Genomic DNA, 20802 nt, shown 5'->3' with positions numbered 1-20802 from the left:
TATTTCAGAAAAACAAACAAGCAAACAAACCCAAAACAACAACAACAATAAAAAAACCAAATAAAAAACCTCCAGAAAATAGATTTTAATTAAAAAAAGCCCCAACAACAACAAAACAACAGTAATGTCTATACCTTCACTCAAAAGGCCTTTCCACATCAAGGAGTCAGTATTACAACTAGATGCTGAGCCTCCCACCCAGTCGTCCAGGAGAGTTTCTCCAAGTTTTGCTCAGACTAGCACTTTTAAGTGGGGTTTTGTTTTTTTTTTTATTTTGGTGGGGTTTTTTGTTGTTGTTGTTGTCGTGTGGAGACCTTCCTCCCCCCCCCCCAAGGGGATTTGTGGCATTGAGTTGCCTGTAGCCACTATTCAGCACCTATTAGCATTCTGCATTGTCTGCTCAAATGACACAATGTGGAATTGCCAAAAAAATCCTGCTCAAGGCAATGTGAACTCGGGAGCTATTACTGGAGTCCTGGCTATAATTAAGAACATCTTCAATAAAAACAACACAGCATGACAAGCAATTAGAAGTTAATAAAAAGGCAGATGCTCAAATTTACACAGAGCAAACGGCACACATGGTTCAAACTAATGTGAATGTCTGCCTTATTCCCTAAAAGAAAAGGGAGAAACTTTGCAATACTTAACTTTTGATAGAAGAATTTTTCTTTCCTGTAACCTGCCCGAAACAAACTGCCCACCCTGTAAAAGAATGAAAGCTGTGTGAAACTGAAACCAAGTGTTTTCCTAAGATACTTCAGGGAGTAGCTGCTAAAAGTTTGTAACTATGGCTTTAAAAAGTTCAGTCCCTCCACTATTACTAACAAGCATTAAATTTGTAGCATTTAATTCACAGTGACCTGGCCAAGAAGTCCCAGCCACAGCATGGAACCCAGATGCACAGCTGAAGACCCCAAAGACAACTCTCTCCACACCAAACAAACCCCCTTTCCCTCCAGTGAAAATAATGTCACATTTCCAGAAAAAAATTATTTTCTGTTTGTTTTCTTACAGCTGGGAGCTCAAGGTTGGACTTCTTGCAAAGCAGCAGAAATTCAGAATCATGAATTGCATCATTTACATGAATTTACTGTGAACAGTAAAACAATTGCGAAAATTGCTGCAAACTGAAAATTGCTTGCCAAGTGACAGAACACAAAGTTTTGCTTTTCACATTACACGAGGTGCTCAGTGTTCAGAGCTAGGACAAGACCATTTAGTGCATTTGTTTCCCTTCTTGATCTTGTAGATCAAGATTTAAGACGACAATAACTCAGCTATAAAATGAATTTTAAAAAGGAAAAGATACAGTATTCTCTTGGAATTCTTCCATTAATCTTGAAGTAAAGCAAATCAAATTTAAAATATGCATGGTAGGCAGATAGTTATTTGGCTTTCCTCTCAGTTTAGAACTAAGCTAATCAATATTTCATACAAAACCCCGCTGGATATCCAGTACCTTTAGGTTTATTATAAAACTGCATTTCAAAATACAGTTTTAAATATTTATCCATTTATCTAGCACAAGAAAATGATATAATTAATTAAATCTAAATTTAAGTTTGAATATTTTAAAATATATTGGTCTTTATGTTGCATTGCAGCTAATGACAAATTTTTGGCAAACTGTATCAGGTAACTTAAAATTACAATTCATGCTTCAAATAATTTTTTCATTTGGCAATTTTCAGAATTCTGCTGTTATGTATCAAAATGAGTCTTTGAAGCAGCAGAAGAAGAGCAACACATTTGATGAGTGAAATAGCGAACTACTGATAGAATGGAATGATCCAACACTGTTCATATGATCATAACTGACAATAGAGCTTATTATAAATTAAAAGCTTACATAAATGAAGAATTTAATTAAATGATAAATTTCCTTCATTTAAAATTACTTCTTTTCTTAACAGAAATGCAAGTTAATGCCCGATTCTCCAACTTCTCTTTTTCCCAGCCTGCATTTGACTCTGCCAAAGCAAATCTCCACCAATCCTTAAACCCATAAGAGATCTGACTGCACATACTTTTTGACAAGGGCAAAAACTGGCAAGAAAGGAACTCTCAAACACTTTCCCTAGCATTTCATCAGTGTACAAGAACTGTCTGCTGGGGATATCACTGCCAATGATCTTGCCCAGTGCTCCTATATTTCTGATGTTGAGACTCAACTCTCCAACAGGGAATCCAGTAGATAATATGTAGTTCTGGACAAAGCAGGACTTAACTGAATTAGCAATGGTTTGTTAAACAAATTATCAAATAAGATACATTCCTCAGATTTACTTCTATACTGCTTGCTTGAGACATAGGCTTGCTCTAAGTTCATGGGGGAGAGAGGACAGTGATATCACTTGTTATTAACTTTACGGCAACTGTGGAATGGTATTTTCAGTGTGCTTATAACTTCACCAAACTTCAACTCTTTATATTGACATTTTTGGTGTGTAGTGCTCGAGCTCATTTGTTCAGGGAAAATTGCAGACAAAATAAGACTTTTTATAAAGATAAAAAGAAAGAACAGGACGAAATATGTTGGTTTTCAATAGCACTTTGGTATTAGAAGTGCTTTGGAGTAAAGGCTGAGAGAGATGGATTTTGTGAAAGGTACACTGGATCTAAGAAATCCACAATTTGTGGTCAAAAAAAGTATCAAAAAAATATCCCCCCTTGAATAAACACAGCTCCCTTGGCATTACTAGACGAAGTAGTATTTAGTAGCAGTGTGGGGCAGGAGGAAGTATCAGGGTTGAGGACAAGCTTTGGCCAAAACAAGAGTGTTTTGGAGGCAGAACAAGATGAGCTGATGGAAAATATTTTTAAGTCCCTGGTCAAGGTCCATTCTGAAGCCTGAGACAGAAAATGTCATCTCACTCTCATCGTCTCTCTGCTAGGAGCAAATTACCAAGGAAAATCAAGCCCCTGCCATAAGGTCCTGTCTAGAACTGGTCCAAACTCTCAGCTATCAGGCTTCAGGTAGCCAAACGAGAAAAATGTTCTTGGTACATTATAGATTTGAAGACACAGGTGTCCAGAAGCTGCAGAATTGGAGTCCGTCCTAATGCTTTTTCCATGTTGGTGCCTTTTGGTTTAACTTAGCATAAAGACCCATAGAAGCTGTTACAAAGGTAGAAATGAAGCACAAAAAAGTTGTCGTGCTTAAGAACATATATACAATCTTGGATCAAACTTTAAATATGAAGCTCAAAAAATTTCACCTGCTTTGTTTGATATATGGACACAAAAAAGGTCACATATCCCATTTACTCCACATTATTTAACCCTGTTCTGAATAAAAAAATAAGTTTATTAGACATAATGCTCTTGATATTACAGAAGACTGAAATGACAAAGGGCCAAATTACACAAATTAATATTAGAAACATAGAATTTGATAATGGTTTGTGTTGAAAGAGACCTTAAAGATCACCTAGTTTCAACCTCCATGCCATAGGCATGGACACCACCTACTAGATCACATTGCTCCAAGCCCCATCCAACCTGGCCTTGAACATTTCCAAGGACTGGGCATCCACAACTTCCCGGGGCAACCTGTGCCAGTGTCTCAGCACCCTCACAGTAAAGAATTTCTTCCTAATGTCTAACCTAAACCTACCTTGTTCCAGTTTAAAGCCATTACCCCTCATCCTGTCACTACAGTTCCTGATGAAGAGTCCCTCCCCATCCTTCCTCCTCTAGACCCCTTTGGGTTACTCAAAGGCTGCTATAAGGTCTTGCCAGAGCCTTCTCTTCACAAGACTAAAGAACCCCAACTCTTTCAGCCTATCTTCACAAAAGAGGTGCTCCAGCCCTCTGATCACCTATGTAGCTCTTCTCAGGCCACACTCAGGCAAGTCCATGTCTGCCTCATGCTGGAGGCCCCCGAGCTGAACACCAGGTCTGACAGGTGGTATCTGCTCTGGGATATTTCACACAGACATGAAAGAGTCCTGTGACATAAGTTGTACTCCGAATGGATATACAGCATTTAAGTGAACAAATATTATATTCCTAAGTAACAAGTTTTTGTCATCGCCCAAATTAACGTTCAATCCAGGGAAAGTGCTAATTCCTCACACCAAGGTTCCTGGCTGAACAGTGCAGAAGTTAAGCCTAACAATAACAATAAAAGAAAAACCAGTGGTGCTGGGGAAGGTCTCTTCCTCTCTTTCTGTGTTTTGGCTGTAGGTTTTGGGTTTAGTTGTTTGTTTGGGGTTTCTTTTGGGGTTTGTTTGCTGTTGTTTTTTGTGGGTTTTTAATCCTATTCTTGAGGCTGGATTAAAAAGTGCAAGTCTTTCATTTCAGACATATTTTCATACATATATAATATCATTCGTCTTCAACACCAATCCTCCATCAGCAGAAAACTACATCAATTTTCGTTAGCAACTATCAGCACTACTGGCTCCCCTAATAAATTCACCAGTAGCATCCTTCTTCATAACCCATTACTTTTACTTATCGAGATGGAACCAGTTTGAGCAAAAATACATTAACATCTAAAATTGCCAATATCAGCTGCTTAGTTCATAATAATAATTATTTTTCAACAAAGACACGGGCCCCACTCCAACTGTGAGACAAAAATGCACAGCTCTGATGACATATATTATTCTGCATAAAGGAATTAGCAAAAAATTATCTGTGTTGACACTGAAACCTTTCTCAATATGTAGGGATGGTGACTGAAAATCAAAATACACAAACAAATATAAGACCCAAATTCCATTTGCTCACCAAGTATTTGAGACACAGAAAAAAGTATTAATTGTGGAAATGCTGCATTAAGTGATTTGGGGAGGGTGTGGTTCACAGCAGCCCAGAGGGGAATTAAATTTGCAGTCTTCTCTGAGCAGGATTAAAGGAGAGGCAGATGAGTGCAGCAGCACTCCGACTGGAATTAGTCTGGAGTTCAAGTTGGGTTTTTGCCAAACTCTTTTTGTTTCTTCTCAGCCAAAGCCCTCGGGGTTGGATTTAAAAACAGCCAGATGAAAGCAAAGGAAACAAGTATTTAAGTGCCTCCAAATACCATTTGAAGAATTATTCCTAGCTTTAAGTGCTGGATTCTGCCCCCTGCTCCCTCCCAGCCTCGTGTCAGTGTGGTAAATACAGGCAACAGGCGTTCTTCCAGTGCTGGCATAGGGGTAGGGATAATATAACACAGTAATAAGTAATACAGTGAAACATATGGTGCTCAAAGAACTACATGGGTGTGAGCTATAAATTTACTTTAGATAAGGGACTGGTATCTTTACTTTTTCCTAAGAACTGGTGATTCATTATGGAGACTTGTGGGGGCCTGAAACCCTTTCTTTCCAAAGAATGGATGAGAAAAAGAATGATAGTGAAGCAGGGACCCCATAAGCCTTCCCCATCCATCCAGGCATTAAACCTGCCCAAGGACCATATGTGTTAGAAACAGAAGTTCTGCAACAGCACATTAAATAACTAGTGGTAACCAGGTTTACCTTATTTCTCAATTAGCAGCTGTTGTTAAAAGCCATGTCAAACATATTTGCATTCTTCAGGGTGCCCTTTCATTATAAAGCAATGCCTTTTTCTTCCATACATCTCACCAAAAAGAAGATCACAAAGATAATGGGAAAGCTAAAGAAGTTTTTGCCTGTAATGTCCCCATTATGTAGTCCCTGGAGCCCTCCAGTTGGCCATGCAGAGGGCCACATTGTCCCCATGCCAGGACACACGAGCTTCTCCAAAGGGGCTTTTCTGCAATGAGTGGGTCTGGCTGCTCACCCAGAAATGGTCACTGTTCCAAAGTCTCCTGCTGTGGCTCCTACAGCCCAGCAGAATTACTGCCTCACCCCTTTCTTTAGTTCCTATAAATGCAATGCAGCAAATTCAATAAATCTTTAGGTCAACAGGTCTCTAATGGAATATATTAATATAGTTAAAAAATGCAAAATGGGACATTTCCAAAATCATGTTTCTATTTGAACTCCATATCTCCTTCTACTGCTTATGAATAGCTCTTACAGGGCCTTTTCTTTGGCACTAAGGAAAGGATTGAATGCCTTTTCCAGCGCTTCCTATGGATCATAATCAAGACAGTGACCTACAGCTAATACAGAACAGCAGGCACACAGAATAACTCAAACAACTTCTGCTTTCACTGCTAATTACAGTTTGTGAGATCAGAGACAAAGAAGAGGTGCTATCAAGTGCAATGAGGAGCAAAACAACCATAATTAAGAGATGTAACACAGCACAAGTAACCAGCACAAGAGCTCCAGATCTTACCATATGCTCAGTGCAAAATTCAAATCACATAAGCGAGCCTAGCATGAGCTAACCTCCTGCCCCCAGTATTATAATAAAATATTTTAAAAATCCAAAGGCAGTTAGTAAAGCTCCCTGCTGAATTTTAAGAACTGTTACTGAAGCAATATGAAGGATATCTTTATACAGGTTTTGCAGGATTACAATGAGAAACAATGCAAGAGCAGAACTCCAATATAACAGCATAAAGGAATAGGTTTGGGTTTTTTTCATTACAATCCAACTTAAAGTCTAAAGTCAATTTAGATCAAATAAAATGTGGAAAGTTTTCAAATTGAGTCAGTTAAGTGATAGTATCATTGTAATTTCCAGCGCATCATACATAAAATTAAAGGAATATGAAACATAATTAAAAGAAAAAAATGCCCACCGTCTTCCTCCATTCTCCTGCCCTTCCACATAAACACAGAATAAATACTCTCATGACAGTATCTGTGATTTAGTTACTGCATTTCTGAACGAAAAGCAGTCATTTCAGGTCTAGGATTTCCAAACCCTGGAGTTATCACACTGTACCTGTATCTTCCGGCATTCCTGCATTGATTCCCTTACAGAGGGGAAATGTCACCAGAAGCACCACTGCTTCCCGTGGCGGTGGCTCTGCTGGAGCAGGAGCAGTGTCACCCTGTCACCCAGCACTCCGATGCCAATGTGCAGGGAGGTCAGATGACTCCTGCAGCACCCACGCCGAGGCGGGATGTGAGCCAACACCTCCCCACCATGTAAAAATAGTGTTCTGCAGCAGCCTAAATATTGTCACGTCCACAGGGTAGGCCACTGCTGGCAGGGTCCCAGAGGGAGTGCACATGGGACGTGCCAGCGACTGCTGTCTTTGCATCAGGTGATGCCAGCTTCCCCAGCCACAGAATCCCAGAATCAGCCAGGTTGGAAACGATCTGAGATCATCAGATCCAACCCTCGACCCAGGACCACAGTGGGACACCCTCCGCAGGTTGAAGCTGGGCACCTGGAGGGAAAGGCTTAAAGAAGGAAAACCTGCAAACTGCTCAGCCACAAAATCAAAAATACAAGCTGAGGTAGTTGGGAAACCTCTCTAGCCATTCCCCCCACCCAGGTGGTCCCTTCCCCCCCTTGTGCAGGAGGGCACAGCACTGATTTTGGAAGGAGATGCAGCAAGGACATCTCTCTCCTGAAGGCACTCACTGAGATTCCTGGCAGGCAAAAATCTCTCTCCTGATTGCTCATATGGAGTTGGACTGCACATCACTGGAATAACAGAGATGTGTAGAGCTATTTTAAGCAATACTTGCTTGCCCAGTCATCATGTGAATACTTGACAAATTGAAAATCTGCAGCTTTCACTTGCTTTTGCTCAATTTATATCAAGTTAGTAATGTGGCTCGTGCAATAGAAATGATGCTGATGGCTTAGAGAACAAGCTGACTAAATCTGGATTAAAGTTCTGGGATAGAAACAGGATGGCATCCTCCGTTTCTACAATGCAGATTTTTTTTTTTCCTTGCAGGCTTCACCAAATCTGCAACACTCTCACCCCTGCCATTGCTCACCATCCTTTACCCAGTCATTGCCTCCTTGGTTACAAACAGCAAAGAAACAGCTTTTTCTTCTCCTTCAGCAAACAAATTACTCAGGGGTGTAAATGTGCAAACAGGACTCAGCAGCTTTTGATGCTGCCAAGGGAGGGCTGTGAAAACAACATAGCTTGTGTAGCACTGCACAAGATGCACAGCAAGTTTGCTCTGCTATGCAGGTTGAAGACTACTTTGCACTGGCTCATATTAAAATCTACTGAATTAATCCAATCTGCATGTATGACTTAACAGTCAGCACCAAATCATTTCACGTAAATTTCAATACCTTTCAATCACCATCACAAAACAATTTCTTAAAACTGCTTTTTTCCTTGAAAAAAAAGGTGGTGGTGGTGGGGAGCTTATTTCCTTATTTCTGAAAAAATGAAGCTTTATGGCTTTGTGAAGCTCTTAATTTCTATTTTTTTAATCTCTTACAAGCTCAATATTATTTAATTGCTAAAAATACTAGAGTAATAAGAAGCCTCCACTTTATTTTTTTGAAAACAGAAAGCATCAATGCTTAAAAGCCATCTATACCAGTTATGATGAAATTTGAAAATATTTCATGGTGAGAAGCCAGAAACAGCTAATAGTTTATAGATTTACAGAAATGCCTGTCAACCACCCCAGCTCTTAAAATATTTCCCTTTGGTTTAATGCTTATAGAAAATGTCTTTACATTTTGTAATGGATACAAAACAAAACATTGTTGAGCATGGATTGGTGGAAATAGAACAACCATTTCTCTAAGGACAGTTGAGGGCTCTTCCTTCAGAAGAGCATCTGATGGGTACACCACTGTCCTGGGCCATGCCAGACATGGTCTATAACTTTAGATAGCCCTTGTCTGACACAGCCCAAGACTCAGAGAGCAGATCTGAAGATCTCAGTTTCTGCACATTGCATCAAAACTTTGCATTTTTCCACTTATAAATACTCTTATTTATGCATTACCTTGCAGCAACTGACTTCTGGCACTAAAACCCTATGGCAATCTTTTATTTTCTTCTATACTGCTGTGCTGTCTCTGTGAGGCAAAATCTATCCCTTCACTCCTTTGGATCACCATCAGCCACCCTGGCTCAGCTCTCCAGATATTTGCATGATTTGGCCTACTTAGTTTTTCCCAGCAGCTACTTCAGCTTGGCAGAAACACAGAAGTCACTTTGCTAAATAGCAATGCTCTGAAGGAACGTAAATTAATAGGCAGGAAAATTGAAAGTGCTTTCATTCTAGCACAGCTTTTCCAAACTTCACTGGCCAAGATTTCTCTTTTTCAGGGCTAAATGCTATATAAACCCCATCCTGAAGCTACACAATTGTAATGCAATCACACAGTGTATTAACTTGTATTTACAATTCCAGGTGTGATGCCTGAGACTCTCCTGTGGTCTCAACACTTGGCTCCAGCAAAGGCAAAATCCTCCTCAAAGAGCTCAGAGGGTTCTGAGGGCATTGCTGTGGAACTCCACCACCACTCATGGGCTCCTGGGCACAAAGTGTGACACTATTGCACTTCATTAGTGTGATGGACTGTCTTGGGGAGCCTGACAAGTGACAGCAGTGACAGAAGTGACAGCAGCACAGGCCAGATAGCTGAGAGACCTCCTGCTGACACTCCTGCTACAAATTATCCAGAAAGCAGAATAGCTTTAACCTGGTTTCTCAAATCAACACAAGTAAAACACCTGCAGCTCCCCTATTTTAAAGATAGTAACAGAACACTGCCCTTGCTATAGAAAAGGATGAGGTACTTGAATTAGTAGAGGAGCCAAGTGAAGTTCTGATAGCCACAGCAATCCCCTCAGCCATCCTCTGTTTACATTACTGAAGTCAAAACATCACTGACACCTTTGCAAACAGCCAGCAGACATCCTACAAATAAATTAAGGCCACACTGAAATGGATTAGCTGGCTGCAAACTCATTACAGCCTATGGTACCTTATGTTGTAAATTGCAGGTTTTAAAGATTTCAAATCTGTTCCTAATTAACCCATGTTTTTTTCCTGTACTCACTCCCCACTTCCCAGTAAAAGTTAAATATGTCAATGAATGGCAACAGTAACTGAAAGTGACAATACAAAGCTAGACCCTGGTCCTGTTCTTCCATGCTCACAGCACCTTACTAGAACCATTTTGAGTTTTTTCCATATTCTGTCTTTGAAAATGTTCAGAAACAATTATTCATTTTATGAAATGTGTCAGAAGAAAGGTTTTATTCACTATACCATATCAAGTACTTTCTAATTAAGTGTTTTTAAAAAATCAGAGCTAAACAACATGTGAGGTCCAGGGACTTTGCAATATACTACCTGTATGTACCTGTTTATATACAGCAGTTCTCATGCTGCTTGGGATCTGCACACTGCTTTAATTTTAGGTTACCCTGTGTGAAATCAGGAGCTGGACTCAACAGTGCTCATGGGTCCCTTCCAACCCAGGCTCTTCCAAACTTTTACAATTCTATGTCCCTGGGTGTTAAGTCACTCACTAAATTTTAATCAACTGCAGATAAGGCTGTTCAATAGCAAATGGAATCCAGCCTCAATGCAGGTTAAGATATTTACTTTTCCTTTAAAAAATCTATTAACTAAAAAATAAAAAAAATTATTAGTGAATGTTACTTGGAACATTTTTTGCTGGAAAATATAAGAAATCATATTCCACAATTTTTTCTCAGTAACCTTTAAGATCTTTCTTTCTAAGTCGTAGAAGCTGTAGTGCTGCTGCATGTCCTTTTTGCCTTACAGTAGTTATGATTCAGGTTAGTGTTAATTTGGATTTTTTGTTGAGGATAATATTATCCCAAAGAAACAAACAAAAATGGAATAAAATTAAGTATATATCTGTATGCAAAGATACAGATTTTAGCAGTACTTTACCACTAGGACAAAACAAAATTACAAAGCCTGTTTCCTTTTAACTATCATCATTTACTAATTGAATTCATGTATCCCTTAGTGGTTGGGTCAAAAAAGTTCATACTACTGTCTTGCCTTCAGGAATTTATAATCCAAACAGAGAGTATGAACATATGGTAGAGGTGAAAACAGTGTAAGGTTAAAGGTTTAACAGAGCTGGATAAATGGTGTCTCTACAACTAAACCTAAGTCTTCCAACATTCTGCCCAGACCCTCTTGCATCAATCCCATTCCTGCTGGCAATGGACTTGCAGAGTCACCCAACCATGCCTTCAGTAACCACTTGCACCAGAGAGAACCTGCTTATCTTAGGAAAGTGATAGGGATGGCCAGTAACAAATGGAGTAGACATCAGGTATGAAAAGATCTGCTCAAGTACTGGTGACAGTCTGACATGTGCCATTTAGAGCAGAAAAACCAACATGTAATAAGGATAAAGCAAGCAATTAACAAAACATAAAGGCTTCTAAAAGGTCATGGACCACAAGAGACTAATAGGAGAAAGAACTTGAGAGTGAGAGGGAAAACGTAAACTGTCTGTGGAATACCTGGTGGTAAGCTGGGAAAGTGAACAGGATAATAGGATGTATTGCATTAAGGAAAAGCATCCTGGCTGCTATAGAAACAGCACTGTAACAAGAGCTGGCCAGATAAAACACAAAATCTGAGCCAAACACTTTAAGGGAGAAATCTAAGAAGCAGAAAAAGACAACAAATGTCAGTTGCTGTGGCCAAAAATTGCACATAGTAGGCGTGAAAGTTAGAAAAGTTCATTAACAAAATCCTTTAGTACAGGAGGAATTAAACTCCAATACAAATCTGACATTTAGTGAATCATGAATGGTGCAAGAAAGATGAGACACATTACAAAAATGCCAAAGTCATTTTTGGGTATTTCTTCTGGGAGTAAATTAATGCATGGAGCAGGTTTTTAGGGATGTATTTTAATGTGTGGGCTGATGCTACATGCACACAAAGAGAAAAGCAATACACAGTGTTACTTCTTGTTCTGCATTAAAACAATTACCATTTAAATGATCTGGATTTATGTAAAATGTAATTTTTGAGTGCTTAGTGAAGAAACTGAAGTATTAACTGGGTAATTAGATAAACTTAAAGAATCTTCAGTGTTTTGCTCAATGTCTGAAAAGTTACAGACATGGACATAATTCTGCAATCAGCAGCTACCTATTGTACAAATTTATCAAATGATAATGTGGGATGGATGCTGGTTAGAAAAAAGATTCATCATCTTGTGTTGAATCTATTAACTTTGGAGGTGCCTTATAAAGGCAAATGAAAAGAAATGAATACATACAAAACCCCTGAAGAATGGAAGATTTTAAGCATTAAGAGCCCTGAGAGTCAAAGGAAAGACTCGTGTCCAAAATGCCACAACTATAACAAGGTTGTTTTTTTGGAGTATGTCTAAATTGATATTCTTTATTGCTCAGTTACAGCATAAATAGCTCCAAAATTTAAAACATTATTTTTATAAAGTCACTGTACCCTGTCTATTACTGTTCTGTAGCCCCCTGGCTTACCAAAAATCACTTCTAGCATCTTCATCAGTTACTTGTCATACTCCTGCCACTTCCCTCATCTTTAGGGCACTGAGCTATGGAGAGCCATGACCCTAGATCAGAAATGAGCATTTCAGTGCTAGTTTTTACCCTCCCCAGGTCTGTGGCACCGAACAGGCTGCACCCCTGCTTGGCACTCTTCATGCTGGTATTTGTTTCATCTGTGTCACTGAGTGGAGGAGGGGAACAAGCACATTCCCTGGCTAAGAAATGAGCAAATGTTTCGAACCAGGGAAAAACTGTTTAAAAGGAATTTCCATGGCTCATTTCTCTTTCCAGTCCTTGGTACCAACAGAATAATAATTACAATGCCTGCTTGTTACAGCAACACCAAAAAAACAAAAGCAAGATAAAATAATGTAGAACACAGTAGTTCATTTTGCTAGATAAACCACAATGAAGCACCTCTATTCATTGACTAAATTATAATTGATTAATTTTCCACTAACACTATATGAAATGGTGCTTCTACAAGGATTGCAAATGATAATTTAAGGACCTTTCCAGAAGTTGCCTCTTTTTTTATGTTGTATTCTACAGCGTATAAAAGTGTCTTCAATAATTACTCTACATTGTTACACTGAACTCCTGGCTTTATTTGCTCTGTTTAATTTGGCATTACGAAGTGATTAGCTGTTTTCTTGCAATCATACAATTACTTCAGATATATATAAGTGTGAGAGTCTGATCTCACTGACTTGAAATTGTCTCAAAAGAGCAATTTTAAAGTGAATAGCCCTGGCTAGGGTGGAGGACCTGAACTGGCCAGAGCTGAGCAGGGGGTGATACCTGGAAAGAGATATGAACAAAGAACTAATGGCTGGGTGGAGACTACTCCCCTTTTCTGAGGGCCTTCAATGCTGGGATGCCCCTCCAGGCATGATTACCCTGGCAAGGGTGGAGGAAGCCACCTTGATTGTACTGATGCTGATGTACCTGGGTAAGGGGGCTGGAACAGAGTGGGGAGTGGGGACTGGAAAGAGATAAGAGCTGTGTGCTGGAAGCCCCTTCAGGTGAGCCTGTCTGCAATGGCTCTGATGCCAATGACCCTGGCTTCTGTGGCAGCTGACTGACAGCTGAACAAAAGGAACTCAGGGGTATATATGGTTGTCCATGCTGTGGCTGCTTGGTCATCTCTTGACCCACCGCCGTTCTGCATCAGACCCTGTCAAGGATCAGCGCCATCCTGAAGAAACTCGCTGGATAGCTGGGCCCCTGGTGGTGACACTCTCTCTCTCTCTCTCTCTCTCTCTCTCTCTCATTCTTTCTTCTCCCTTTCTTACCCTTTTTCTCCATTTTTCTCTATCTTCTTTTCCTCTCTCCCTCTTTTGCCTGACTCTGTATTTTTGCCTGGTTCAACTGTCAAACAAACTCTGCTTGCACCTGTCCCTTCTACCATTGGACTTTGTTTCACGGATCCAAAACAAAAATAAATTTTAATGTTACCTCAAACCTTAACAATAGGTATTGGCATAATTGAACTGCTGGTGCTAAAGTCACACTGCCTTACACAGGTGCAAATTAGTTAATTTTGGTGAAATTGTCACAGCATGAGGATGTCTTCTTAGATTCAATTACACACATACAAATCTAATTGTGCTTCATGCCCATCAGATACATCAGCACATTGCCTCCCTTTTCACATTCCAGCCACACATTTTCTGCAATCAATTACCCTTCAACACTGCTTTCATAGGGGAAATGTGTTATATTCACACAAACACAACCCAGGAGCCTACAGCCTCTGTGCTACTTCTGGCACAGTTCTACAACAGTTCTACAGTCAACAGATACATTTTTGAGCTATCTATACAACGTGCTTTTTGACTGAGTTTTGGATTTCTTAATCTGCAACCACCACTGTATTCAGTGTAAGTAGAATACAAGTAGTCTACATTTACTGTAGACAGTAAATGAGTGCTATTTCAAATTGAATACTTTGGTCTGAAGCTTTGCATTTGCCTTTATGCAGAGAAAAGGGCAAGAAGCAACATTACCTGATATAATTGTATCTTACTTATAAAATGAAGATACTGCACACCATTTTTGCCAGGTAATGTACAGAAATGCAATTCAGTGAAGGATGGAGGAAAAATCCCACATTAGCCTCACTCGCCTGATTTCAACAGGCTTGAAATACAGACAAATTATCTTCATTGTGCCAATGGAACAATAGTGGGAATGTGGGCACTGTGGGGACAGGAGATGCTGAAGTCTGATTGTCCCCATCCAGCCTCTGCACCTAGGTTGCTTTTGCATGGAGACCTTAGTTTAGAGGAGGTGAGGGAAAGGTGGCCAAGGTCTGGTCCCATTGCACAAACAGGAGCTGCCACAGTCTTTGATACTGCCTACATTTATGTGGTTGAACTCACTGTAAAAGAAGGAAGAACAGCCTTGAGAGGACCTCATCACATTACTGCAGTATTTAAAGAGCAGCTACAAAAAGGATGGAGGCTCTCTCTTCACAAGAAGCCACATGGAGAAGCAAGGGACAACAAGTACTAGTTATTCTAGGAGATGTTTAATCTATACAAGAAAGGAATTTCTCACAATGAGAGCCATCATGCATTTGAACAACCTCCCCAGAGAGGTGGTGGAATCCCCACTGAGGGAGGTTTTCAAAATGCTATTTGAAAGGGTGCTCGATAATCTCATCCAGGCTCCCTCTCCCATGAAAGGTTGGACCAGAACTGTTCTACGGCTCTGTGAGTAAAAGCAGCATTGTCTGATGAAAATGGTGATTCAGAAATTCTTTTCTTTTCACCAAGGAGGAAAACTAAAATAGAGCTGTAGGAAAACACCAAAGAATGCTTTTCAAGTCACAAGAAGACAAAGCAAAAGAAACCATTCTGAGTGACCTTCTTAATCGAAATTGGCTTACAGTTTCACTGGGACTGAATCTCTTAAATCCTCACATTCTATGCATACAATTAATCTAAAATTGTAGCCGAGACTTGGTCAGCACCAGCTACCTTTGCAAGAGCATTAGAAAAGCCTTAATTTTCCTCTGTCTCAAGAGAAGCCTTTCTCTCTGTCCCTAATACAGCAAAGCCTTGTGAGTTGTTGCAACATGGAGGTTGGCAGCCCTACTGCATGCCCCACCAGGAAGATGTAGGTCACTCCTCCTCACAAGGGGAAGGAAACAGGGCGTTTCATCTGGCTGTTAAGCTGCTTCAATTACCAATAATCCTACTGATTAAAGTCCTTAATAACAACCTGCTAAGGACAACAATTATGTAGGATGCTATTGCTTGGCCTAGATGCCACTGAAGCAAGACTCAGTCTGTTGAACCATCACTGACACAGCCATCATGGTTCAGAGACTCAGCCCATGACAACATATGTTTTATTGCACCCCCTTCCGCTGCACACATGGCTTCCAGACTGTATTCACAGTCATTCCTCCTTAGCAAAGTCAAGCTCCTTTCCACCTTCCCTGCAAGGGATAACCACTTATATATGGTTTTGGTCCATGCATTTATGACTGCTGTTCAGCCACTTTGCATTACATAGAAGCAGGAAAAATCATGCACAGCCAAATCTGGAGGACCACAGGGATGCCTCCCACACATAGCCAGCACAGAGACTGGGTGTGAGAACCCCATAAGCACACACACTCCCACCAAACCCACACACGGTTTAGGAAGACAGAACAGACTGTGGTCATCAGGTGCTCCATTTTCTCACAAATGCTCCTTCCTGACCCACCTTCTTGTCTCCTTTCCCCACCTTCAATTCTTCTCTTGAACACCTCCCTTCTCCTGGGCACACAGTTGCACCACACTTTCCATCCACCAGCTCTGGAGCTCCTCATGAAGCAGGAAGAGGCAGGTAATGCAGGGCTGCGAAACATGGGAGCTCTGTAGACCATCTACTGAAGGAACATCAGGGCACAATCTGGCCCTGCCACACAAAATAATGGTTTCAGTGAGAGAGAAGCCCAATTTTAGTTTAATGTGGCACACAGAAAGAGCAAGTGAGCCTTGCTACCACAGCATATTTCGAGTGTTTATTTCTAAAAGAGAATATAAGCAGAGATCATTTTCCTCCCGGTTCAAATACTCCTAAAGCAAATGATGACTCAGATGGTAAATACCCTCTCTATGGCATCCCATTTCTCTCTGTCATTTCGAGTGACAGCTCTGTTCTCACTGAAATAAAAAAGGACAATTCTGCTTTGTAATGAATGAAACTTAGTCTAGTATGAGTTGCTTTTCTGCACAGCTAAGCACCATCAGTATCTGTATTTCAAAACTTTTTGGTTTAATAGTGTTACTCTAGACACAGGCCTGAATTCTAAGAAGTTATTTTGTTTTTCCAGGTGCTATCTTGAAACATGGAAGTCAATATAGAGCTAAGTGAGCTACCTAAAACATAGCCTAATAATGTTAATCTGATCAAGCTGAAAGAAGTGAGTATCAATTTCATATTCAAAGCATGATATCCAACACTGTGAATATCACTATGATGAGGTGCTCAGGGTATGCCAAATAATAGGTTAAATTGATTAAATTATGATTAAATTATGATTAAATTATCCCATCAATACAGTTTTTTACATCAGAGCTAGAAAAAGGACACAGTAAGGGCTAATATGTTAAATAAGCAGAGGCCTAGGAGCAATTAATGCAATCCAATCCTTATATTTTTAATAATTTTATCTACAGCTGTCATTGGAATTCTGAAAAATTAGACATCTGCTGGAAGTGCTTCTGACTAACCAACTTGCTTACTCAAACCAGCAAGACATTAGGTGTCAAAGAGCATAAACCTCTAAATTAGCCACCATGACTTGCAGGAACCCTTAATTTGACCAAGCTTTCAGACTAAGCCAGGTCTAACAACATTTTTCATACTGTCTATCACAGTCAGTCCCACCTCTTTAAAGCCATTCTACTAGCCTTCCTGTACCTACTTCCTAATACCTTCCTGTACCACTGAGCATTAGAATTTCCAGTGCTATCTCAATTTTAGTCCCTCTTCTAACACTGAGCTGAGAGTTGACGAGTCTGATCTGAATTTCAGTCTGGAAATGACATTACACTTATGCCCCAAGCCATGCAGCCTGGTGATCCCCATCATGTCACAGTTTCACTGTCTGATACCTTGCTGACAAGCCAAGGCAGACTGGTTTTAAAACCATGCATTGTATCACTGATTTCACAATGGCAATGCTTTTAGGCAGCTTTATATTTTCAAAGCACTGTGAAGAATAACATGGCATCTTTTCCAACAGCAATGTAACAATTAAAGGAACTCTTTATGAATGAAGAATTCAGTTCTTCATTCTATGAAAATATGAGCATAAAATACATAAATAAATACATAAATAGAGAGATCAGGTAAAACTTCAGTTTTACCATCCAAAAATTACTAAAGACATTAAAGTAGTCTCCCACTATCATAACAGAGGCAGAAACTTCCCACCATGAAGTCCCCCACCACCACAGGCTGGCACAGAAGGTCCTCTGGCAGTGCCTCCTTTCCACTCCAGGTTGGGCTCCCCCAGGCTAGACACCCAGCTCTGAGATACCTGAAGTCATATAAATAAATGCAGATAGATAAATGCAACCTCAGTGCATAACTGCTCACCCCATTTTTTGTGCTTGTTTAAAATTTTTGTTGGGATTGTGAGTTTCTTTATTTCCTATGCAAACCACATCTGAATCCCCTAGATCTCACTGACTCAGCTGTCAGCTCTCCTAATTCTCCTCATCAATGTTTCTTGTGATTACAGTATGAGAGCCTTGTAAACATGTTAAAATCTGAGCCTCATTAGTAAAATAAAAATATAGCTTTCTAAACCCCCAAATTATTATAGAATTGTGTATAATAACACTAAAAAAATATACTGCTTTTTGGAAGTTAGATTTTCTAACAATCGTGGGAGGCTGCTAACACTGTAGTATCAAGGATCAATTAATTACCTGAGTACTGCATTGTACCTTTTTCTTCCTTTTTGTGCTCTTTTCCCCTTTCAAGTACTTCTATATAATTATGAACTTTTAATATGAATTATCCCAATTATTGGCTATTTAGTCTTTTTCTAGCCTCTTCCTTTGATTTTGCTCTGCAGACATGAATCATATTTTTGGACGCTTATACTAGTAGAGCGTATACTAGTGCAAACATTAACAAAGCATTAAAATATCAGCACAGTATTTCAGCTGTATTGAAGTCAAATCTCATGGTCAAATTTAAAATATTTGATAAAATATTCTTTGGTTAAGATGGCGTCATGGAGATTTTATATGCACACAGTAATTACCTTTAACAACAAATACACCACTGATACAGTGCCATTCATTACAGCACTTGAGAAAGCTGCAGAATCTCTGCCCCTCTAGTCTAAGAACATTTTCTGCTATCCTTTCAAATGTAACTTTCTTTCCAATTGCAGGCTGAATCAGTCACTTAATTCACACCACCAGACCAGTTACTGACCGTCTGCTAGCATGGTTATGCCTATATAGGTGTAATCTACAAATTCTTTAGTCCAATTCCAGTTGGAAGTCCCACTTAACAGCAGGGAAGGGTGAAGGAAATTATTCTGGAAATCATCCCTGTCCTTCAGATAAGATGCCTATGTGGCCAACACCATAGCACCCTAAAAGCAGTTCCCAAGGATCCTCCAGCAGACTTACAGCTTTCCCTCTTCCATATTTGGTCTGTTCAAAATTATTAGAAAATGAGAAAAGACAGAAAATAAAAAAATTGTAATCAATCTAGAAGCTACTGAGACAGTTTTTCATTCATTTCAACAGGTAAGATTACATTTGCAGAATTGTAACAAACACTTTAAAGTGTATTATTCTACGCACACAGTAAGATTAAATTGTTTTACTGACCCAAAACCTTTCAAATGTACTCAGACCTACACAAAGGCTCTAATGCTTATATGCTAATTCTAACTCTGGATTATATCAACTTATTTTTGTACACTGACGAATGGACATAATTAGAAAAAGCAATAAAATAAATTTTACTTTTTCTAAGACTTGAAATTGCTCTCATCTTTTAAAAAAGCTAATTTTCTTCACTATCTTTTACAATCATTTTACAGACAGTTTTACAGTAATGAGATTCTACCACTCCTATCTAGGAATTCACTATATATTTCACATCCAGTCTACCAGAAAGTAAGAGTCTCAAACCTCAACTCTAAATCAAGACAATACTTTACATTGGCCTGCTAGTAGCAATGACATATCAAAATAAAAATGAGATGATGTGTACTCTACTACACAGAACTTCTATAAAATATTGGAAATGTATTGTCTTTATTTTCAGGTATATTGTACAAGATATTTATCTTCTAACTATCTGTCACAGAATGAGAAATGGAAGCCTTGAATTTATTCAGCTCTTCAGTTTATGACCTGGAGATTTAAATCTGATACCATGCAAAGTATGTCCAAGCATCAAGCACACCACAAGACATAGCCATTATTTTAAAACAGTCATGTAACTCAGATGAGAAATCATTATGCTTCAGAACAACAGTTTCCATTTAAAACATATGCCTGTCTATATTTTTTGGAATTGCTGCATGAGAGCCCCAGAAGTGTTGCGTTGCTGTCCCCCTTTAGCTTCAATTCAAATGTAATTTTAATCATGCCAAAGTCAAGTTGTGCATTCCTACATGCTATATTTAGACCCACAGAATAATTTAGGTTGGAATGGACCTCTAGAGGTTGCCTAGTCCAGCCTCCCTCTCAACACAGATCCCACTAGATCAGGTTCCTCAGGCCCTTGTCCTGGTCAAATTTGAAAACATCCAAGGATGGAAGGCCACGACCTGCCCCGATGTTTTATCCTTGCGAATTTTGTTTCTCCTTATACCCAATCAGAACTTGCCATGTCTCCAGCCACCAGTGTGTTGACTCAGGCACCTCTAAATGGGTCCATTTTCTTTACAGCCCACCAGCAGGGACATGAAAACCATGAGCCATTTTCTCCCTCAGCCTCCTGAAGAAGCCTCATCCCCTGGGTCCCTCCTGGTACAACCATTCCTCTGCCTGTCCAGGCAGCCAATCCACAGACCTGCTCTGCTTCATCCCAGGGGCAGGACCCTGCCATGACAGCAAAACAAAGCCCTGTCCAAAATCCCTCTCTAACATGACCATCCCCACAAGTCATCAAGTACATACAATTTAAAGCAGAATGACTCAGATCAGTCTTCCAAACCCCCATTTAGCATCTATGGAAAAGTGAGCTGGCATTCAGTACTGATGAACACCTGTAACTCTCAGCATCTTTGCCCATCCAGAGTTTTTTGCAAGGCCACATTTCACCATCATATAGCACCACATGCCATAAATAACAACGCAAAACTTTTCTGTCTGCATCTACCATAACGAGTTTGGGATGTCCTGGAGGGGGTCAGCATTTCCGATCTGAACACGTAGCTTTACACCATTGGATTCCAGCAGAATACAAGC

General features: G+C 39.8%; 1 protein-coding gene across 11 annotated transcripts in view; it reads right to left on the bottom strand.

Annotated features, from left to right (window-relative positions):
* The window catches only part of ABLIM2 (actin binding LIM protein family member 2), a 129260-nt gene that overhangs the window by 93459 nt on the left and 14999 nt on the right, over positions 1 to 20802 (bottom strand). Inside the window, exon 1 of one of the 11 annotated variants that reach the window (XM_071753420.1) lies at positions 6817 to 6981. The exons of the other annotated variants lie outside the window; for them this stretch is intronic. Coding sequence (XP_071609521.1) covers positions 6817 to 6832 — 16 coding nt within the window. The 5' untranslated portion in view covers positions 6833 to 6981. Of the gene's footprint in view, positions 1 to 6816; positions 6982 to 20802 lie in introns of those variants that run through there. 11 annotated transcript variants of the gene reach the window in all.

Source organism: Heliangelus exortis, chromosome 10 (genome assembly GCF_036169615.1).
Source record: "Heliangelus exortis chromosome 10, bHelExo1.hap1, whole genome shotgun sequence".
NCBI classification, from domain to species: domain Eukaryota; kingdom Metazoa; phylum Chordata; class Aves; order Apodiformes; family Trochilidae; genus Heliangelus; species Heliangelus exortis.
This window is presented reverse-complemented; position numbering and strand designations above follow the sequence as displayed.